The 24,180-nt window shown below is 41.8% G+C and overlaps 1 protein-coding gene across 1 annotated transcript; it reads right to left on the bottom strand.

Annotated features, from left to right (window-relative positions):
• Positions 1-759: 759 nt before the first annotated feature.
• On the bottom strand, positions 760-4,273 carry LOC147456446 (peroxidase 49-like). The gene is made up of 4 exons (XM_086515481.1): positions 3,583-4,273; positions 2,209-2,397; positions 1,900-2,062; positions 760-1,662 (listed from the first exon to the last, which is right to left on the bottom strand). Exons 1-4 carry the CDS (start codon positions 4,135-4,137, stop codon positions 1,259-1,261), a joined length of 1,311 nt encoding a protein of 436 aa, XP_086371607.1. The 5' UTR covers positions 4,138-4,273; the 3' UTR covers positions 760-1,258.
• Between the last annotated feature and the right edge of the window lie 19,907 nt (positions 4,274-24,180).

Here is a 24,180-nt window from a genome sequence, read left to right on the forward strand (position 1 = left end):
CATAGTCACAAGAAAACTCCATTCCCAGATCTTTCAGATCAGAAACTCGCTTCCCAAAGTTGCCCAATTCAGGTTTCCTTAGTGCCGTTTCTTTGATGAATTTGCGAAGGTTACATACAAAATGTAACTACAGGAGGCATCTCTAATTCGTTCCATTGCACAGGAAGATTTATAAGTTTTCTCATGTAGGAAAACAAAGTCTCTTCTAGTGTTTTTTCTACAATGCATAACATCATGAGCTCTTGCTCGAGTGGCACCGCATACCTCGCTAGGTACGATTGGGGGCAGGGGACCCCCAGCCCCGTGGCCGGGGGTCGGGCCGGGGGTCCCCTGCCCCCAATAGTGCCTAGCTAGGTATGCGGTGCCTCCCTCATAAAAGCTCATGATGTTGAAGTAAGTCACAATGTGGGAATTATTGTGAGAATTTGTCCAAAACTTCTTGTGATGTATGCAATTAGTAGCTTGCTCTTGGGTGTCATTGCTGGGATGCGTGCAAAGCACACCTAGATCTAAAACAAGAGAGCTTGCAGCGCATATTGTTGAGTCTGTCGTGCATCTTTACTAACAGAAACTCAGTATGCAGATTGTTGTATTGATGTATGCTTGTGTGTCCGCGCGTGTGCGTGCATGTGCCTGTGTGCACGAGCTCTTTTTTCGAAGAGTGGGGAAAAATAAATCTATGAACTTCCTCAAAGTGTCACAAAACTAGACAGCAAAAAGAACCAAACCTCCATCTAATAGAGATCGGACAATATTGAATCATTTCAAGTCATAAATAAATAAATAAATAAATTCAATTTCCCCACACTTGTACCATGGGATGGTATATCAGTGTGCTTGAGTTAGGAATGATTTTGGCAATCTCAAGATGCTGCATTTGTGGAGGCGGATTTCGAGCCTGAATGCATGGTAGAGCCGACATTCCGAGCTCTTTTTGCAGAGGGTTCAATTGAGATATCCATGCTTATTTTCAAGGTTGAAATCATGTATGAATATGGTTAGTATGTGATCCATATGGGATCACTGCAAGTCATCTGGCTGCGGCGTGGCATGGGCGGCAACCACTCTGCAGAAGAGAGATTACAATTTGCTTGCTTAGGGTCAAATATTCTCATGTCGATCCTACTTGTTATAGTAACTGGCTCAAGGAGTACATAGTGAATTTGAATGCACCACATGCCAGAAAGGAGAAGGGCCTGTGTGTTAGCAATTTTTGTTAGATAGGAGTTATTGCATGCGATTGCGTTAAATGATTTTGTTATTGGTGGCGGGCAGAATTTGGGACGCTGCAGACGCGGCGGACCTCACCCTGGCGGCCCGTCAGCACTTGCACATTACCCAGCTTCACCATTGACACCGCAAATTGCGCATCCCACATGCCCGGTTGGGTAAGGAAAGCATCCACCAGAGAGCTTGTCATGTTGTTGTCTACATATATGCTGTTGTCCGACTTTAACAGAACATTTCCCCTCTTCAAGTTCTTGTAGAACTCTAAATCCAGTAAGAATGGTGTGTCTTCATCATTGAACACTTCCTCCCATGGCCCCCGCTTGCACTTCTCGTGCAACGCCTGTGCGTAAGTCGCGTTCATTCTGGGATTTGCCCCTGCTGCACCTCCCCTTGTGAATGAGAAGCAATGTGACTTCCCTACGGAGTGGGCTCCTGCAACGGATCAATTTCTACACATGTTATTCAAAAAGCAGATTGACAATGAAATGTAAGTGCATATTGTGCGGGTGCGGTCGAGTGGATATTGTTTCAGATGGCCGGCAGAGAGTTTTGATCTTGAACTTGCTTCTGAAGGGTAGAAAGTCCAGATGGACAGAAATCCTTCAGGAGTATGATTTTAAGCTATAGTATTGTAAAGGACGATGCGTGAGAGAGACGAATTTTCTTTACCTGTGAGTGTTGCTAGATCTGAGAAGCTGAGCCCAAAAGCAGTAAACTGTTTGAGCAAAGTGTTAGCATCGGATTCTTGGTGCGGCACCTGGGCAGCATCGTTGATGTGAGATGTGAGGCTATCCTTGCGTCCGAAGGGCACAAACCAAAACGGCCCGTGCAACTGCAGTTCAAAATGATAAGGACCATGAGATAATAACATTCAGCTCATTGAGTTGCAAGCATGCCCACACATGCATGTGAGCACACACCCACACAAAGTATCGAGCTTTCTATGGTTCCTGCACTTTTCATGCTGCTAAAACTCACCTCGAGTGTTACATCGCGAGCAATGACGGTAAGAACATCAGCACATGAGACAACACCAGGGCAAGCGTTCTCCACGGCTAGCTTGATGTCGTCCACAACCTCAAAGCCACGCAAACCTTTGCTAAAGACTGAGTACATCTCCGTAGATTTTCCTTTGGGGTCCTTCAACAAGATGGAAGCATCATTGCCCTGGTTATGAATCAAGCAGTGTTAGTCATTGTGGTCCTTTCGATCTGAAGGTCAAGAGAAGCATGCTTGCAAGCTGAAACACTCAAGTAAGAATCATGAAAATCAATGCTGCTAATTAGCAGACCTAGGCATTGATGGTATGAAGCAAGATCACAGTTTTGGGCATTGATTGGGTTGATGACTTGTTAGTAGAGATGCAACGTCGACGATCATAAGACATAGTTGTGCCGATATGATCAGGTTCATTTTGCAACATTGTAAGGTGGCTTTGATTCATCAGTAAGATATATGCTTGTAATGCAAACCGGTTGCTTAGTACGAGCACACACACACATGATTAGCCTTAACTGTTCTCCTACACAGAATATGCACAAATGTCTGCATTAAATTTTGCAACCATATGATTTGCCTTATTTTGGTTGTGCATACAAAATAGCACCTAGATTTGAAGATGCACAATGGGTAGCCCTAATTGATCCTCCCCATCTGTAGCAAGATTGCTGTGTATATGCTCATGATGCAACAGCCTTTTGCCATTGAGCAAGTCTTTTTTTGCATCCACAATTGAGTGTTCACAATGGGAAATTATCCGTCGCATTTGTTTGCACATTGGACGATGGTCAGCACGGGTGCCCTCATGCAAATTGGAAGGATAGTGAGCACTATATTTATGCACACATGATTAGCCTTCATTGTATCCTCCATATGACTATTCACTCATGATGATTAGCCTTAGTTTGCTTTCTACACTCTCCTAGTTGATCACCCACATTTGAGTAATTTCCTTATGCACATAAGTCCTTTATAATTGTCATTACTCTTTGCACACAAGAAGTTTTGGACAAATTCTCACAATAATTCTCACATTGTGACTTACCTCAACATCACGAGCTTCTGTGAGGGAGGCACCGCATACCTAGCTAGGTACGATTGGGGGCAGGGGACCGCCGGCCCGGTGGGAGGGCCGGGGGTCCCCTGCCCCCAATCGTACCAAGCTAGGTATGTGGTGCCTCTCGAGCAGAAGCTCATGATGTTATGCATTGTATGAAAAACACTGAAAAAGACTCCATTTTCCTACATGAGAAAATTTCTAAATCTTCTTGTGGCATCAAGATTTGCTTCTTCATAAGGCAGCATTATGTATTCTCCTTGTTTACACCATGTTAAGAGAGTGGAGGGCAGTACCGTAGCCATGCAGTCATGGAAGTGCAGACGTAGGAGGCTTGCGGCAAGTGAACGGTCCTTCTTGACCCATGCTGTGACCTTGTTGCGGATGATCGACTCCACCTGCGGGCAGGAGTGAGCGTAGTAGTCATTAGTGAGGGTCTCCCCATTGGAGCGCAGCGGTGCAGGGGATGGCCGCGGAATAACTGGAGCTTTGCGGGGTGCAACACGTCGTATTTTAGTCGGAGGCGCCGGCGGCCTTGCGACTACTCGCTTCTTCACTGGGACTGCTCGCTTCTTTGGTGGCACAGCTACTTTTTTCTTTGGTGGCGGGACGACCACTCGGCGTTTTCTGGGTGGTGGATTGATCGGAGCACACAGTGTGCGTGGTTTTCCATGGATGACGCGGGTGATGCATCTGCGAGGAGGAGGAGGAGGAGGAGGAGGGACAGTGTGGGGACGCCGGGCGGTGGCGGCGGCCGCGAGCAAGCCTTGTGAAGTGGGGAGGATTGCGGCATTGAGGGAGTACAAGAGGAGGGCGGCAAGGAGGCTGGTGAGGAAGGAGAAGGAAGCCATAGATGTAGCAGGAGCCACACCTAAGGGGGCCCTGTGGCAATGAGAGGGGCGATCATCCACCTCTGATTAAGCATGCATATGTGTGTATGCGCCAGTGGGTGGTAGAGCTGGCCTATGATTGAGAAGATGGAGTGAGTAGGGAGAGACATGAAAGAACGTGGATGAGGAAGCGCCCATATGCAGGATAATCCCATAAGGGCAGGTGCCTTCTGCAGCTCTGCTTTCATCTAATTTGAAGGCAGAGTGACTTGCACGATCATGACATTCGCTCTTGACCACCTAGCTTCTTTTGTTTTTTAAAGAGCTCCAAAATAAATCCCCAAGTCAACATATACTTACTACCCACCTCAACTAGTGTTTCTCACAGCTTTTGTGCCCAAAAGTGGAGGATTTGTAAGCTTTTTACACCCAAATGTGCACTATTTTTCGGCTTTCTTAGCGACAAGGTTGAAATCTTGCCAAGAAGATAGTGAAATATACACTATAGTTGAGCATTCGAGGTCTTGAAATACATCGACATAGTCACCCAAATTTTAGCAGGTCTATTTTCACAACCGAGGATCGTGCGGCTTAGTTATATTGTTCATTTTCTATAGAAAATCTTGACTTAAAGTTATTTGTATCCAAAAGAAGAACCTCAATTCTCATGCTGCCCTCTTGAGTGTTAAGCTAATCCATGCGAGGTTGCAACTTCCCCTATTAAAAACTAGGGAAATTTACCAAAATACCCCTATAATTTGTGAAAATTATCAAAATACCCCTCAAATTCCCAATGTACCCTTCATATTTGGCAAAAAATTTCCAAAACTCCCTTCAACAAAAATTCCGATAATACCTCTAATTAACCTTGCAAACATCTTCTTTTTGCAACCCTTCATAGGGAGATCGGTTCTCCTCAGTACAAGGTGATAGACCTAGAATTTTAGATGGTATTTGAGGCCTCTTCACAAAAAAATGTCCATCATTTTTGAACACAAATGGCTCTATTTGTGAGCTCATTGGTGAGTAATTTTATCTAAGATGCTCAAAGATAGATCTCCATTGTCATAAACATTGGACTATGCAAAAATTGGGGCAAATACATCTCAAAATGACGCAAGGGTATATTGGGAATTTTGAAAATCTAGGAGTAGTTTGGGAACTTCTACGAACTTCAAGGGTATTTTGGTAATTTTCCCTAAAATTTACTTGTCCCTTTGCTCAAAAGCTAGTAGACGGGTGCAATAAACTGCAATGCCAAGCTTATAGCATTTTGTTCGCATCTCATTTGCTTACACGCCAACAATTCTTACAGCTTTTACAAGCCCAATGCTGATCGAATGCATCACCGTTATGAATCGTTACAAACCATTGTTATTTTATTGGTATTGCACTAGTTTAATTATTGCTCTATTCAACCTCTTTATCCATGCAATTTTTATTATCCAACGCTTAAGTGAGCATAGCCAATGCCAACATTGGTGCTTGACAAAGTGTTCAGCCTAGGCATGACAATCAAAAATCATATGCAAGTATATGCTAAGCACAATATGTTTATTCAAAGTGGCAAGTCTTATATCACTTTGTATAAGACTTGCCACTTTGAATTAAAAAGGTGTTCCTAAAGGCTTCAAAAAATTTAAAAAGTGTTCCTAACTCAAAGATTCCTTTAAACTCTATTGTACAATAAAAAGTAAATAACAATCAATATATATTGTGTAGAAATTTACTTTTGTCCATTACATTGTTAGTTCTTACAAAGATAGCATTTAACCTATTTTGTATTCTTAATAATGAAACCTCCTTCGAGAGTCGATTTATCTCTTCTTCTAATCTAGAACTTTGAACATCTGAAATGTCTGCTTGAAAATTATCGATTGAAGACTTCAATGATTCAAATGATTTAGTGACAAATTCTCTCAAAGATGTCGAATCTTCAAGATTTTATCCACGAAGGTGTTTCCAAATCTCTACTAAACATTCATGAAGCTTTTGCATGGTTGGATCGTCCAACGGTACTAATGATACTTGAGATTCAAAGATCTCTTGACTTTCCATTTTTTCTTTGGGATCTAGAAAAAAAGAATCGATATGATAAGAGATACTATTTACAATCAAATTCAAAGACTTGAGATTTAAAGTACTCTTGAGGTCTAAACATGAGTATATTGTTAATTTGGGATGTAAACAAAAATAATTTGATAAGTCATAAGAGACGAACTTTACAATTAGTGACAATGATTTACAATGCAACAATGTTTAAGTTTTTCTTAGAAAATATTGGTATGAAGTCATCTCCAATTTGTGTTGTTTCATCACTATCACTATCGGATATCATGATAACATTATCATGAATGCTTTCATCACTTAATGTTACAGTGTTCCAATTTTTTTCTTTATCGGTGTTATTTTTTTCCAATCTTTCAAAATATCATTTTGCTTTCTCTTTGCTGCTGCAACAGGTTCACTGCATGTAGAAAAAACTGTAAGGAAACTTAACATATATACATATTTAAAACCATAAATAAAAGAAGTTGACTCACTTTTTCAATTCAGATTCTTGCCATCTCCTTCTAAACCAATCATTGCGAGGTTCAACATTTATAAATTGTTCATCCATGACAAAAATATCCATGATATCTTTGAAGGTGGCATCCATAGGAAAAATCATGCATCTCCATAATGCCTTGATTTTATTCACTCGCATCCCTTGACCTTGGAATGGTGTTATCCACGATGAGGATGGATAGTACTTACCGCTCTTTATCATTTTATGAAGAGTGGATAAGAAATCATTGCCGATAGGATATGGCAAATTGAATCTCCAGTACATTAAGGCTCGATCAAATATATTTGCATGAGTTAGGCAAACCCTACTTTTTAAATCATCAGCCCCATATTGTACGTAAAGTTCCACTCCTTGATTAATATCCTCCGCACTCATATTGTGAAAGATGCTTTGAAAATGAGGCTTGTAATATCCTTTATACAATAGCCAATTATACCCTGAAATGTATGCATATTCTTCTGCTGCAATGCTCTACATAATGTGTTGGAACCAATTGGATTTCCGACTTCCCATCCCAAGTATCTTTTTATTTTATGATTTACTGCAATTATTGATGTAGCTACAATGTGTATTATCATTTGAAAATGTAAGTGGAAGACTGTTCCACCTCTCTCCACAGAGCACATTCCAACTAAAGTTTCTTTTTTCAAAAATTCGTCTAGCTTCGGCAACAATCCTATATCTACGTCGGTACCTCCAATTGATATGGTACAGCTCAGCTCAAACAATCTAGTTGCTTTCTTTGCCTCTCTACTTAATTTTTCTTCTTCTGTTAATTTGGTCTTCCTCTTCGTTTCATTTCCATTTCCACATTAGTGTTTGCTTCACGAGCTCTTTTCTTTAAGTTTGCCATCCCTATTCTACAAAATAAAATCAAATAATTTTAATTTTTTAAAAATAAATTTATGTAAAAATAAACATATGAAAATAAAAATTCTTATCCTTAAGCCTCTATTCCACCTCAATCGATGCAAAAGGACCACATGAAGCTATGTTACTTGATATAAGCTCACTATATATTCTGCCAGAGGATGAAGCAAGAGCTTGTCTAAAGGATATCCCACGACGTTTTTTTTTTTCATAAGTTTTAGATTGCAAATTTTGTTCAATGTTTGTGATATTAAGGCATTCCAAACCACTACATCCCGTTTCAACATTTGATTGATCAAAAATTCTAGTGCGTTGTTAATACTCCCAGTCTTTGAATACATATCAACTAGTCTTGTGTTTAAGAATAAGCTTAGCCTCAGGCCCTCGCTCATCATGTAAGAGTGGATATGACGAGCATGCACCAGGGATTTGAATTTAATGAAAATTTTATGTGTGCCCCATTTTCAAAAAACAGTGGAAAGGCGGAATCTTACGACAGTTTTAGCGGGGACGTGCTACAGGTGGCAAGGCCGGACGGGGCCATGTGGCCCTGTGAGGTGGTCTAATCCCCTTATCCCTCTCTCCACTCGAGGCCATATGGGGGCAATGCCCCTCGCCTCGTAACCGCCTTCCTCTCTGTCCCTTTCGCTCGCACACTCCACAGAGGAGCAGCAGTGCACGCATATGAGACAGTGTCTACAGTTTATTTCTTGCGCAGTGTGTACAATTTATTTCTCGCATTGTAGTGCTTCTATTGCCGACACAATCCGCAGAGCATATAGTGTCCCTGCAGGACTCAGGGGGGAAGAGAGAAGCAGCGACATAGAGAGAGAGACTGAGCGATACAACTCAGACACACACACACACAGAGAGAGAGAGAGAGAGAGAGAGAGAGAGAGAGAGAGAGAGAGAGAGAGAGAGAGAGAGAGAGAGAGACTTACTGAGCATTCAACCTCGATTCTAGCTACACATAGAGCCTGAGCCTGTAGATGATTCGTTTATATTTCTAAAGTGACTTTCGACTTTCTAATAACCTTTTGACTTTTTGCCTACCTATGCTTAAACGACCAGCATCTGATACATATTTTAGAAGAAGGCCTAATCACTTTGTTCTCTTCATTCGTTGTTTGTCAAGTTAATATTTGCTAATGGCATTTTATAACCCATCTAGTTTGGTCTCACAGGTCATTTTTTGCTGGCAATTAATAAACTTTTTATCATATATAGTAATACATTTTTTAATCTACTTAGTGACTACGATAACACATCGACACGACAAATAAATTAAGGTGGACGTATGCACCATTTCATGCACTCAAGTACATTATAGGGTAACCTTTGATGATCATAGAAGACTATCTCTCTCTCTCTCTCTCTCTCTCTCTCTCTCTCTCTCTCTCTCCACCCACATGCCCTTGAGTTGAAGACTCCTTACATAGGGCTTGAGGTCTCTTGGAAATGTTCATATAAATTTAGTTCTTGGCTAGACCATTGAGGTCACTTGTAATAGCTCTTAATTTAACTACTCCTCAGATAATACACAAGCCCATGATTGAGGACTTTTCAATGAAACTCTCTCTCTCTCTCTCTCTCTCTCTCTCTCTCTCTCACACACACACACACACACACACACAACACAACACACCACACAAAAGTTGTGCTCAACTTGTGTATATCATCTCTTGCGTCAATCCAATTTTATCATATCTCCTTGTCCTCTCTCTCTCTCTCTCTCTCTCTCTCTCTCTCTCTCTCTAAAACTTGAGATCAAGATTTATTGAAAGGATCTTTGAAATATTTTGGGATTATTTCAACTATGTTGAAATATCTTTTCTTCTCCTCCTCCTCCTCCTCTCTCTCTCTCTCTCTCTCTCTCTCTCTCACACACACACACACACACACACACACACACACACACATGGCTAGTTCTGGCATGTAGCTATTTTCTTTGTATAATTTGCTAGGACTCTTGGCTAGGGATGCCCTTGGTGTATAACTGGCTTGAATTCAATAGGTTTTTTTTTTTAGTAGGTGGTACCTTAATGGTATCTAACCCTTGGTTGATAATCGGTTTAAGTGGGGTGGACGCATTGCCTTGCTATATCCTTGGTATAATTGACAGGTTTGAAAACCTTGAGTAAATAACGGCTTGAATTCACTAAATGATATTAGAGGGTGGTACCTACCTTAATGGTACATAACCCTTGAATTAAAAGGGATTATGATCATTTGGCAGGTTTCCTAGCTCTGTAAACCCTGTCATTTTCTGCTTAACTTCACGTTCTGCGCTATAGCACCCTCTAAGTGCTATCTCATTCTCTCTCTCTCTCTCTCTCTCTCTCTCTCTCTCTCTCTCTCGTATGTGGCCTGTATCTTCTTCTTCTTCTCTCCCCGGGGAGGTGACCTAATAAAAATGTAACTTATCACATGAGTTCAACAGAAGGGTATTTAAAGTTCTTGAAACTCAAAGAAATATATATACAAAAGGGTATTATTTTTTAAAATTTTTAAAAAAACTTACAGATTTTAAAAGAAAAGAGTACATTATATTCTTAACAAAATTCACAGATAAGGGGTTTTACAAACATGTCTTGAACGCACGTGATATAGTAGTTTTACACAAAGTGAACCCCCCGAGCTTCTCTCTTTATCTCTCTAAGGTGCTACAATAAGCATGCCAATGAATATTGTACAAACCGTCAAGTGTGAAAGTGACCTCTCATCAAAATTCTATGGTGCAATGCCCACTAGTTAATATTAGCCGTTTGACATATGTAAAGCATGTAGTTATTTTTTATGCATGTCGACAATGGTGCTATGAATGACTATATTATGAGAGAGAGAGAGAGAGAGAGAGAGAGAGAGAGAGAGAGAGAGAGGGTGGCTGAGATAGATAGATAGATAGATAGAGAGAGAGAGAGAGGGAGAGAGAGAGAGATGTACACATAAATAGAGAGTAGAGAGTGAAGTCTTGAAGTGTGCCCAAGGTTCCAGTGAGGTTTTCATCTTCGGAAGGTTTCCATGCCAAGCCCAGGAAAAGGTAACACCTACTATTTTTTATTTCTTATAGGCGCGGTTTAATGTACATTTTGAGACAGAGAGATAGAGACGACACTTTTACTTGTTTTATGGCGTGCGGCCGGGGGTTGTTGGTCCGTCGATTGTCGTTCGCGGGTCATAGAGCACAAAATGGGTATGTAGGGGGGTAGGCACTCAAATTAAAGGAGATGCTCTACTAACAACTCACTACAACACAACATGGAGATATCGACGCGCGTATATCGATGAAATTAGCGGGCATCGCTATACGCGTCTCAATGTACATCGATATACGTGTCGAAAGGCTTTACTTACCACGCATATATCGACGCCTATAGCGACGTGTATATCGATGCAAAAAAAATTGGGGAAAAAAAGTGAAACCCTCGAGCAGCAAGGGCCATTTTCGCCTGCGCTCTGCTCAAATCTTGGCCTCCACCTGCTGCGCAGGTATTATGCCCCACCAACCCCTCTCTCTCTCTACATCGTGTGTGTGTGTGTGTGTAGGAGAGAGAGAGAGAGAGAGAGAGAGAGAGAGAGAGAGAGATGTGTGCGTGTGTAGGTAATCAAAGAGAGAGAGAGAGAGAGAGAGAGAGAGAGAGAGAGATAGAGAATTAATGTATGCTTAAGAAATTAAAATTAAAGCAAAATAATTAGAGGGAGAAATGAAATGAAATGTTATATTAACGTCTTCGAAAGGCCAAAGTGACCTATGAGACATGAGACAAGAAAGTTACAATGTGATGGATCTGATACAAAGTCAGAGTAAGAAGATGACAAAATAAAATATTATGGAATCCTAAACTACTGGGTATGGACTAAACGGTTAAACCAGCTAGCTGGGATAGGTAGATCATAGGAGATCCAGCAGCTGTCGCTGGCGGATCTCATCAATCTCCTCCATGGTCAGTAGTCTGACCGGGCGTTATGCATGTCGAGCCAAAGTGACCTAGCTAGATCCTCTGATGAAGCCTCTATCGATGTTGTGTAGTCCTCCGCAGTCGTGGACGTCTAGATCTCCCTAGCTCAGTCGCTCGCTCGATCAGTAGAGAGATAGGGAAGTAGAGAGAGAGGTAAGTAGAGAGAGAGAGAGAGAGAGAGAGAGAGAGAGAGAGAGAGATAGGAAATAGAGAGATAGAGAAAGAGAGTATATATAATATATATATAGATATATATATATATATATATATATATATATATAGAGAGAGAGAGAGAGAGAGAGAGAGAGGAGAGAGAGAGAGAGAGAGGTAGGGAAGTGAAGAGCGAGACAGAGAGAGAGATAGGAAAATAAGGAAATAGAGAGAGAAAGAGAGATAGCGAGAGTGAGATAAAGACGAGATTTTGACCCGGTGGTCCTGATCTCCGTACACCTCTGGACCGAGTGTACGGAGATTGGGCAAGACTAGAGAATGCGAGGTAGTTTACATTGTGAGGAGTATATATATATATATATATATATATATATATATATATATATATATATATATATTAAAACACCATTCATAATCATTGTAGATAGCAACGTGATCAACTAACATGGAGGAAAAGATTGCATGCTCGTGCACACTCTGCAAGTATCAAATCTTGCGCAAGCGTAGGATATGTAATGAGCATGTGCACAAGTACGGAGAGTTTGCTAGAGAAACCGTACAGAATTTGCGATACGACTCCTACAGAACGGGCATTGATTTTCACGACATAGCACCTACATCTGAGAGAGAGAGAAAAAAGATTATGCGTGAAGGTCCGACCAATATAGAGCCACGTATGGAAGCAGAAAAGGGCTTACAGACAGAAGACGACGGCATGGAGGAGATGCTAGATGCCTTCTTCTAGACAAGCGAGGAGAACGCGAACGAAGAAGCACCAGAAACCGTGCGCCTATCTCCTGAAGACATGTTGAGGAAGTTGGCACATCAACCAATCTATGAAGGCGCCAAAATATCTGTGCTTCATACTTGTCTGGCGTTTTTGAATCTTCAGTCAGTGTACGGGTGGTCAGATGCAAGCGTCACTGCTTTGTTTAGGTACGTAATTTACAAAAGAGATTTTCCGATTGCAACGGTGATGTGCTCGGAGAGCTTTTTAATTTAATGTGGCTTAAACAGGTTATTGTCGGAGCAACTTCTCCCGGCTGGCAATGAAATGCCCCCCTCTAGGCCAGACCTCAGTTGGCTTGGACTACAACAAGATTCATGCATGTCCAAATGATTGCATTCCTTTTCGCAATGAATTCGCAGATTGTCTGTCGTGTCCTAAGGAGGAGCAATGCGCTACAAACAAGATGCGGTTGGCGAGACACTGCTAGCTAAAGTGTTGCGGCATTTTCCTATTATTCCTAGGATAAAAAGCATGTTTTTTTGTGGTTCCATTGCAAAGTTGATGCGGTGGCATTCTACGAATAGATCCACTGACGCAACATTTAGGGTGCCCGCTGATTCAAAGGCTTGGAGGCACATTGAAGATACCTGGCCACATTTTAAGAGTGAACTAGGCAATTTGCGTTTGGGCATGGCAATGGATGGAGTCAATCCATTTGGCTTGAGAAGCTCGTCATGGAGCACTTGGCCTGTGTGCCTTATCAATTACAACCTCTCGTCGTGGCTTGCTATCAAGAAGGGTCATTTGATTTTAATCTTGATTGTACCTGGTAAGTTCAAGGCAAAAAACATGGATGTTTATCTAGCTCCACTAGTTGACGAGCTCCAGGAGTTATGGCATGGGATCGACATAGCAGATGCGGTTGAACCAGTAGGACAACAGCATGCAAGGACCCATGGACTTCTTATGTGGACTATGCATGATTGGCCAGGATACGGAGAAGCTTCTGGTAATGGTTATTGATTTACAAAATTCTCTCTATTCGCAAGCCCTTTGCCTTGGCCTAATTCATGCTTTGATATATGCAGGACTAACAACTTCGCGATACAATGCATGTCCAATTTGCGGACAGTCTTTGGATGTGCGCTATTCTACCTCTCTTCGAAAGACAATTTATCAAGGCCAACACCGTTATCTTCTAGGTGGCCATCACTTGCCCGAAGGCTAGCTTGGTCGCGTCGAATGTCGTCCTATGCATGTACAAGAGTGGCGTCGTCGATGGGAGCAACATGAGGGGCAACCTGTTCCAGGAATGAAACGTTTGTCCATTCTCCATACGTTGCCGTACTGGGGTGATCTACTAATTAACCATTTGCTAGATCCAATGCATATATTCAAGAATGTGGGAGAGCTCCTCTGGAAGACAATCATGGGAATGAAAGACAATCGAGCTTCACGAGATGATTTGCAGTCGGTTGGAAAGATGCCAGAGCTGTGTCCTTTCACCAATGAAGCTGGTCAAACAAAACTTTCAAGAGCGCCATGGGTATTGCTAAAAAATGAAGAGCGACAAGTGAAAAGGGTTATTTCAGAGTTCAGGACGCCAACAGGATATATGCGATGTATCAAGACAGCATTCACCCGTGACGATCAACTGTCAGGTTTGAAATCGCACGACTGGCATAAGTTCTTGCAATTCATTCTTCCAATTGCGATCAAGGAGTGTTTAATGGAGGAAGTGCGGACCTGCATATACAAGATTTCAGAGCTAGTGCGGTGGATCTCTTCCAAGGAGATACGGGAGGAATCTATTGCAGTCGCAAAGACTAACTCCATTGAGGCAGTTTGCATGATTGAGAAGTATCTACCCACAAGCTGCCTAACTATCCAAATGCACTTGCTCGTCCATGTAGTAGATGAGGTTGCAGTGGCAGGTACAGTCCACAGCCGTTGGATGTTCTTTCTAGAGCGGTTCATGAAAACACTTAAGGGTTTTGTTTGCCAAAAAGCACGTCCAGAGGGGAGCATGGCAGAAGGATGGCTAGTGCAAGAGTCTCTTGTGTTGACGACCGAATTTCTATCTGTTTCTGACCCAGAAATGCCTCGACTGTGGAGCGATGAGGAGGATGCAAGATTGGTGGAAGAGGAGCCGCAAGGGCAAGGGGTGCCGAAGAAAATGAACCTGGCCATGAGAAAAAAGATCATGAAGTTCTGTATACTAAATTCACCGCCGATGCAAAAATGGCTTGAAAGGTACGAAGAACAGAAAGAGAGACGCAATCTAGAGCGACAGGATTTCAGGAGAAGTTGAACGACTAGAGGCTTACCCTTGCCAGACTATCTCGCTCCTCTACCTAAATTCCCTACAATGGCATGGTTGGACAAGACAGTGAGAGCAGCTCGACAGATCGGAGAACCCATATCTCTAGAAGAGGAAGAGATGGCTATTGGATGTGACTGGAAGTATCATACATACATGGCACTGTGGTCGCATGGAAAGCATTTCAGAACACAACAAATTGACAGCAGAAGAAACACGTTTGATAGTGGGGTAATTGTTAGTTTCATGCAAAAGAGCAGGGCCAGTGCTAGAGACACGAATGAGAGCACTAGCAACCTGGTTTACTGTGGTCTGGTGTCAGATATCCTGAAAGTAAGCTACAGGCGGTTTGAGACGTTTTTGTTGGATGTGAAGTGGTTCAAGGTGATTACTTCTGGTCGCAATGCAATGGTACGTAGAGATGGAAACAAGCTTGTGCAAATAGATTCTACAAAGACTTGGACAGATGCGAGCGACACATTTTCTCTCCCCGAACATTACGAGCAAGTGGTATTTGTACCGGACCCTCGAGAGCGACAATGGTGGTTTGTGGTTCAGGTTGCTCCAAGAAATAAACAATTATTTGAAGGGCAAGATCTCCTGGAGGAAAGTCAGTCAGACGACGTCCATACTACTATGACATTAGATGAGATGGACGAAGGTATGGCAGAGGAAGCTGAAAAATATATGAGGGATGACGCAGACGAGCCAGAATTGACACTTGTAGATGAAGATGCAATGGATGAAGACAATCTGCCAGAACGAGTTGGGGCAGAGTTATGTTTGCAATTAGAGATAGACGATGATACGGTGCAAGACCTTATCGATGATGCCTCACTCGTCGAGGCCTAGGCCTGTAAGTGTTTGTGTGAAGACTTTGATTTAAAATTAAGCTTAAAGTTAATTTAAACAAGTGTGTTCTGATGCTTTATTTTACTTTCTTTGTGAAGGACTTTAGTATGGAAGACGAGATTCTAGATCCCGCTTCCATGAATGCAGATGCATTCATGGGCTTCGTTACACGGATGACGCCTGCTCAGATGGCAGAGGCTTCTCAGTACTGGATAGCCAGAGGCACAGGTACTACGCCTCTGGGCTTCACACCTGAGGGACCGACGCCTAGGGGGGGGAAGCCTACGGGGTTCAGGATGCCTATGGGTACGATGCCTTCTTCTCCCATCACGGTCACTTCGACACCTAGGGGTGGGGCAGAGGCCGGTACGTCCTCATCTCCGCAGCACAGGCGCACTCGCCGATCTCGGCGATTGTCAGGTGGAGGTGGTGGTTGCTGTGGAGGAGGGTCCACAGATGCTTCGACCCCTCCTCGCTCACGACCCCCGTCTTACCCAGGCACACCTCTCGACACACCTCTTGGCACACCTCGGACATCTTGGGGGGCACACGATCCTAGTGCCTACAAGCTCTATACTGTATGGGGAGATGGTTCTGTTGACATGGATAGAGTCGGGACTGAGATACGACAGCGGATTTGCCAGCTCGTGGAGCTGCAGTTTTCGACCATCATTCTGACGTCTTGGGATCAGCAAGACAAGGAAAAAGTCACTTACATAGTGGAGACCATCCTGAGAGAGTACGAGCCTGCTCCGGGTTCTACCGTTGTTTCGGTGCGGTGGATCAAGGGTGTTGCACGGGACACCATCAAAAATCGACGAGATGCAGCTCGGTAGGCTTTCAGGACTCGCTCGCCGAAGCCTTCGGCATCCCACATGAGACGTGGCTGCAGATCAGGGAGGATGAGCGGACAGCGGCCACGCGGTTCAGACAGCAGCGTGAGGCCGCGCAGGTACGACAGATGACTAGGGGGACATCTCATCTTGGCAGCGGAGGCTTCGACACCTTTCGCTATGAGTTTGTGAGTTTCTAATCCAATCTTAACTATGGCATTTTTTAAAACGCGATGAATCATGTATTCTTATTACTTTGATTTTTGTATAAACGTAGAATCTTGCGATGCATCGAGCTCCATCCCGCGAGGAGGAGTCACATGGATATTGCAGAGGTATCTATGAAGTACTTAATGATCTTGAAGCTTCAGGAGAGCCTGTAGACTAGGAGGCCTTACAGTCTCGCTGATCGCTTGAGGTGAGACGTTAATATGTGTGAGTTGATTTAATTAGTCAGTATATGTGAAGTAATATCAATACTACTTTTGTGAGTTGTCTTATGTGCAGGTTGCGACGCCTAGTCATTAGTGGACCAGATTTCATCTATATGCTTTGTGAGACACAGACACGCTTCTGTGTCTCTTTTCTGTACAAACAGTTAGTGTTCAGACAGTTATTGTTTCCCTTATGGTTATGATTATTGTCATTGTCATTGTATAGACAGTTATTGTTTCTCTTTTTGGTTATGCTTATGGTTATTGTTAATTTTGTTTATGGTTATGGTTATCTGCATTATGGTTTTGATCAAAGTGGTTATAGCCGGTTATGCTTTTAAGTTATGGTTATGGTTCGTTATGGTTATGCTTTTAAGTTATGGCTATGCTTTTCAGTTGGTACGGTTGTCTTTCATTGGCCTTAAATCTCCTGTAAGATCCTACATGGATAGCATGTAGGAGGCGTATACATGATATGGTTTTTTTTGAAAAGTTTATGTAAAAACAAAGGGAACTCTGCCGAAATTTTTGCGTGTGGGAGCATGGTTGATATTTTGGTGCTGCTCGCTTTCTTCGGCAGAGGGCAGGAAGTCTGGCTGTGGCTGTGTCCATCTTTTAACTAGGCACAGGCCAGGCTACCTGCCCTTTGCCCAAGAAATTTTTTTTCTGCTATGGTCGTTGCTATATGCGTCGCTATGCCTGTCGCTATGAGCGTCGCTATCCGCGTCGCTAATAGCGACTAGTTTCATAGTGACGCGCATAGCGACGGGCAGCGTCGATATATGCGTCGATAACACTTGTTTTTGTTGTAGTGACTTTAAAATGCCAACATGACCTAAGAGACCAATTTGTCACACACACACACAAAAAAGAAGCTTTATTGATGTCCTATGGCATGCATATACGGGTATCGGTGTGCCGATTGTTCTCTGCATGCTGAGGAGCATATAATGGGTAGAAAAACAGGGAGAGAGAGGATTTGGAACTCAAATAAAATGAGTTGCTCTAAGCAACCTCTGTAAAATGCCAACATGACCTATGAGACCAATCTGTCACAAAGAGAGAGAGAGAGAGAGAGAGAGAGAGAGAGATCGAGAGCTTGCAATTTAGGAGAAATGTGCTATAATATTTAATAAAAAATGTTAAATGCTGTTGTGTCCCCCAGGGGCGGTCACTTTTTAGAATGTGTATGATATCATGTGAGTTAACTGGAGAGGATTATTAAAAGACCAAAATACAGAGGGGGGTGGGGTTTTTTTAAATAGGCTCACAGTGTAAGTATAGTATGTATATTACGGTATTATTAATTACCTCTTGAACGCACGTGATATAGGGGTCTTTTGATGAGTGACTGCCCCGGGCTGTGTCCCAATACTTACCTATTATTTCATGTATTATGTTTTTCTTAGGATTAAGATCTTACAAAATGAAGAGGCAGAGGGTCGATCTAGAAATTGTCTTAGGTGAACATGAAGCAGAAGAGGGACCACCTTAGTTGCTGAGAGGCTCTTTAAAGAGAGATGTGGACTTTGATAAAAAAAAAGATACATCTCTTGGAGATGATGTTATGGGGACAGAGGAACCCCCCAATGACTCAGAAGCATCAGAACAAGAAGAAGTGCTTCTAAGCCAAAATCTTCAAGTGACTAGCACCAAAAAGAGAAACATTGATCTTTCTTCTACATGCGAGCTAGCTGCAAAATGTAAGGAGGGGGTGGATGAGGTTGAAAATCCTGCATGTGTGGATAAAAGACTGTTTGATTTTGCAGTATCTGCAAGAGCTACTAAAATGTTCGACAAGGTATCTTCTATATTCAATGCCCCATTCATTCCGGATGACCTTATAGCTCAGCACAACAATTTCCTCAAGTCTAAAGAGACAAGTTTGAGCTTGAGGTCCACAGGGGCAGGGTGGTTCTTGCTGACATGGTGGTGGTGCACTTAAAAGATTGTGATTCCACAAGACGGTCATACAAGAAGTACCATCAGCTGAATATCATCTATAGACCCTCATGGTGTCCTATACACGAACGAGATTGCAAGCTAATTAAATAATCCTTTGCGTTCCTTCTATTCTTAAATTCTCTATTTGCTAGTCTATTGAAAGATCCTTCAGAGGTAACGGATGAGGAGGATATACCACCCAATGAGCAAGATGATGAGGACATGGTGTCCAATGAGGTTATCGCGATTGAGGAGGATATTAATCTTGAGGTAGAGGCTAAAGAGGTGCAACAAAGAAAAATACTTACAGCTAAAACATCTGACATCCAACTACCTTTAGGTGTCTCTGGATTTAATAAGAAGCAAGCCACATTGATGCTTCCTGGACTGCTAGAGTTCAAATTTGGTGAGAGGATCATACATTTTCCTCCATGACATTCAAAGTGTATTTTCTTAAGGGAGGACTTTGCACTTGCCACCATCTCCAAATTTGAAGAGGGGAGGAGTGGATTTGTATTTGATGACATAAGTGATGACAAGGTGATGGAAACCTCTAGTAACCCAATGGAGTGCCTCATACTCTGCTTTGACAAGGTAGAAAAGTATAGAGAGACACTCCCGGATGAGGATACTTTCCAAGCTATCAGAAACAACCTCAGGCCATCAACCAGTACTCGAGAAGTGGAGAACTAGTTTACGCGTCCTGCAGATGGGTCCAGGAGGTCAATGGACCTATGGAAGGATGAATTATATATGCAAGATGAGAGCTACATGGTAGCCCCCCCCCCCCCCCCCCAAAAAAAAAAAAACTAGTTGTCACTGTCTTTCTCTAACTCATCCTTTTGTTTATAGTCATGGATTACTAAAAATGATGACTTCCTTTGTCCTCGGACAAGAGAATATCGTGGAAGGGATGCAACACTAGGACAATTTCCAGAATCGGTGAGGCACCCACACTAGTCTTTCACAATGGAATGTCACAAGCGGGAAGTTCTGCAACATTCACCCTCAAGATGCTCTCACAATTCCTAGTTGGACAAATTCTACCAGAAAATGTAGACGAAGTTATCCTCGTCGACAAATTGTTTACTACAGAATGTTTTGGATATTGTCCGGGGTACATTGGTGGTCGTGCAACTTATTATTACACCTACACAACAATGGCACTCACTTTGGGGAAACTAAACCCAAATGAACTCTTAGATTATGGCAAACATTTTATGATCCAATAAAAGGGTAATGTGCCAAGAGATATCCACTATCTGTCATCAAGTTGAGAGACTTGGGATTGTATTGTATCTATTATATCATTAGGCATCTATTGTACATGTTGTGACCTAAAATCAAAATCTCTTGATCCACCTATGGTTAACATATTGCATTGTCTCTCTCCACTTTCTCTAGCCTTTATGAGCATTGAAGTCGTTGAACGCCTCTACTTGTTTCCTTTTCCTTTGTTGCTTATGCCTAATTGACTGTCCTGTTGCCGAATAGTCCAATACATGTTTTTGTTGCAGCCGGTGAAGGATTCTGTGATAAAACCACTGAAACAACTCTTTCAAACTGTTTGACTTCTCTTAAGAGCCACCATATTATGTGTGTCTGAAATATGCATTCTTGGTAATAAAATGAGACTTTTCCAAGCCTTGGGTGTTCCATATGTTTGGGTTTCCATACTTTTGAATGAAGTATGGTAAGTGATTGAAAATGATGTGCTGCAAATAAAACAATTTGACAAACTTTTGGTCCTTATCATTTAAAAGGGTGCTTTAACAATACCATGTAATGAGTAATCTGAGTTTCAGTCCATGCTGTCCTAAATGCTTTCTTTAGTAGCTGAAGGTTCTCCTTAAACTTGTTTAGATCATTTTGTGTCCAGTCATCTTTGTCACACATCTGAAATAGAACATCGATGGAATGCCACACTTTACCCTTGGCATTGAGAGTTGTGGGTTTCTGGTTCTTCACTGCCATATGGAAATTTTCCATTGTTGAAACTCAATTTTGCTGACATGAGTGGACTGATGTATCCTTCCACGCTTGGCTAGCTTCTCATCTTTGATGCCAGTTGGTTTTGATAAAAAACAACATGCCTTGACCCCACCAATAGATGTTTGCAAGGTACATATTTATCATTTATTGATATTTTCTCGTCCAGCTAGATTTTCACATTGCCACCATGGAGACCCATCTCTGATAAAACCAGTTCAAGCGCCTCTATTGCAACCTTCAGTTATTTTGAGTTCTTGATTTTCCAAACAAACCCAATATACAAATACACCAACTTCTCCAGAATTATGCAAAGAGCATGCATTGAACAAATGTAGACATTGACAAGTGGAATATCCAAAATTGGGTGGAAATTAGGATCCTCATTGTGGCGAGTAGGAGCCTTTCTCCACCATTTTGGGTCCATCGTCTTTGCAGGCTCCATGCAATACAAGCATGGAGCCTTTACCATAGCACCCACTCCACAATTATACATACACTTCAGTGTTTTAAGGTCACCTACAAGATGCCGTTGGACCTGAAAGTCTCCCCTCCCATTGACAACCAACACCTTTCCTTGATTCATTTGTTTATCAATGATATCAGGGATAGGGGTTTGATGGAACACCGAATATAATGTCATGGTCTTCTTTCTTTATTTTCAAGATTAAATCCGCATGAGAGTGAAACTAAATCTAAAATTAAATCTCACGTGGGCTCACCAAAGCTAAAGAGAATATGGAAATGGAATACTTGAAAAGCACCAAGCCACCATATGTTTGTTTTTTATCGAACATTGAAGTATAAAGGATCATCAGTGGGGCATTTTGAGGGACCTATTCATCAATGTTATTGTGACTCATTCTAGCTTGTTGTCTTTGAGAATCTCACACTCATCTAGGTTCAAAACAAAATGTAGAACGTCACGTGTCTCTCCAAATGTTACATTGTAGAACTTAATTATTCTAGTTTGCAACAAAGTGAGGTCCATGAAGATACTGTTGTACTCATCGTAAGGTATCGTTGTTCCTTGAGATCTATAAATACCATCAATATGAAATGGAAAGCCAATGAAATTTGTCTGTGCATGGTTGAGTTGAAGTCTCTCTTTCCAAACACTTGTTGTTGTTGGTAGAAGTTCAGATTTATTCCATTCTTCACAAAAATGGAGGAGATAGACTGTTGAATAGCTGAGTACCCTCTCTTACTCACTCCAAGTGTGCCTTGTATTTCACTGGCAGGCATTTCACTCTTTGTAATAAAGTGGTCAACAACATTCCTCTGCAAAACCTTATACTTTTTTTCATGCATTATATCCTTTGCGAGACCACTTGTTATCAAAGGCTTCAGCTGCTTTCCTACATTGGCCTTTGGATCTATGTTTTTTTCTTTGTCTAGATATATAGCATGTCTACATAGAAAATATAATAGACATAAGAAAAAAAATGTATAGTTGAAATAAACTAAAAGGTTAACAATCTTGACCTCAATGCTTGGATTCTTTTCTTGAGACTCCAAATCCAACCTTCAAGGTTTCAAGATTCCGTAGTTTATTATTTTGCACACAAACACCTGAGCTTGTATCTTTCCTTTAATGTAAGTTCCACACTTTTTCTTGCAATACCTGTATTTCTTGTGTGCACTGCAAAAAGGATTTTTGGTCTCATAATGCAAATTAGAAAGTCGTATAGTCTCATTTGCTTAATTAGAGCTTTGTAGTAACCAAGTAAACCATTCTGTCCATTGCTTGCAAAAGTCAATAAAGTAGTGGAATTTCCAAATGTAGGGGAGGCATTGGTCATAGGATTCAAAGGATAGAGTGGGGCCATTTGTCCATAAGTCTATGTGTTTTGCTCCCTCTACTCTGAGTCTTTCTTTCTTCCTGTGTGTTACTATTGTGTTTGTTTTAGTTCGCTTGCATAAAGGCTCATTTTTAGGATTCAAATCAACGTGTAGATGATATTTATGTCTTTTAGTGAGAAGATTTGAGGGGTTGGATGAAAAAGCTATGAATACACAGTCAAGAAAATCAAGAAACGAAAGAGTATTGCATACATCATATGGAAAAGAAATTCCCTCCTATATGACTAGGTGCATTCAATATAGCTGAAAAGGGACATTTCATCAATCACTACGGCCATTATGACTTTGTCAAAAGAATCCACTTGAATTACACTTTTTGAACGCTTGATGAGGATACCTTTTCTTTTACCACACCAATTTTCTAGAGAAAGAAGGCAAAAATTTATATTTTCTTAGAAGGACCTCCAAATGACCTCCCAAATTCCCTAATGTCTCTCTCTCTCTCTCTCTCTCTCTCTCTCTCTCAACAAGCAATTTCATTGTAACAAGGTGGAGCAAATAGAGGGATCCCCCATAGGCCCTCTAAAGGCACCATTTTTGGGCGCTTGCCTGAAGTGGGGCCCATATGGTTTTGATTTTCTTGATGTGTAGCAAGCATGCATAATGACACCGAGTTTGGCGACTCTTTCTATTTTCTTAGAGGGTGCTCCAACCACCCTCCACAATCTTGATACTCCTTTTAAACTGGCTTCTTCAAGTAAGATGCTCGATTGGCATGTGCTTCTTTGCTTGCACCAAAGCACCCTGTTGTGGCTCTAACTTGTGGGCAATTGGTTCAAGAGACCTCAGAGACCTCCATATAAAATGCCCTTTATAGGCCTATGCAGAGTCCTCACTAAGCAGTTCCATAAGAGAGAGTTCTTCTTATTAAAGGCCCTCCATATTAAATTCCCTTTATAGGCCTATGCGGAGTGCCTAAGTAGTTCCGTAAGAGAGAGTTCTTCTCCTTCTTCTTCTTCTTCGTCTTTCTTCTTCTCTCTCTCTCTCTCTCTCTCTCTCTCTCTCTCTCTACATTGAGGTGCTGCAAAAGCTGGTGTAGTTGCAACCAAAGCATCCAAAGAACATTTGTCCTAGCCAAAAAAGTCTTCGAGTTTTTAGGACATAATATGAAGTATGTCATTTTTACTCAATCTTGTAAAATTTCATCTGTTTTCTAGCCAAGATTTTTCACACGTTGGCCATAACTCTCTGTATCTCTATGCTTGTTTGTTCAATAGGAGCCACCCCCCCCCTCCTCAACAACAAAGTTAGGTTGCATGGGAAGCTAGCATGTGAAACACTGCGGGTGGGGGTGGATTATGCAAGGATATATGCAAGTGGTGCTAATAGCTAAACATCGAGAAAATGCACTGCTTTTTTCACCTTTTGGTGGTACCACCAATAGCCCCTAGAAGGAGGAAACTTTATTGGTTTTCAAATGTGGGAAAGGGAAATAGAGGGAGCTATCATGTTCCATGCAAGGATATTTTTTGAAAAGCATGCAAAACCTAGGTGTATCTGCATGCGGGTAATCATGGCATGGCGTGGGGT

The sequence above is a fragment of the Adiantum capillus-veneris genome, chromosome 6 (genome assembly GCF_014529385.1).
Source record: "Adiantum capillus-veneris isolate H3 chromosome 6, ASM1452938v2, whole genome shotgun sequence".
Classification (NCBI taxonomy): domain Eukaryota; kingdom Viridiplantae; phylum Streptophyta; class Polypodiopsida; order Polypodiales; family Pteridaceae; genus Adiantum; species Adiantum capillus-veneris.

What these genes read in the sequence shown, in the direction of transcription:
- LOC147456446 (XM_086515481.1), bottom strand. Translation starts at nt 4,137, where the DNA reads ATGGCTTCCTTCTCCTTCCTCACCAGCCTCCTTGCCGCCCTCCTCTTG. An exon ending in CTCGCGATGTAACACTCGAG is followed by an intron (nt 2,063 to 2,208) that starts GTGAGTTTTAGC and finishes TTTGAACTGCAG; the next exon opens with TTGCACGGGCCGTTTTGGTT. An exon ending in AGATCTAGCAACACTCACAG is followed by an intron (nt 1,663 to 1,899) that starts GTAAAGAAAATT and finishes GATCCGTTGCAG; the next exon opens with GAGCCCACTCCGTAGGGAAG.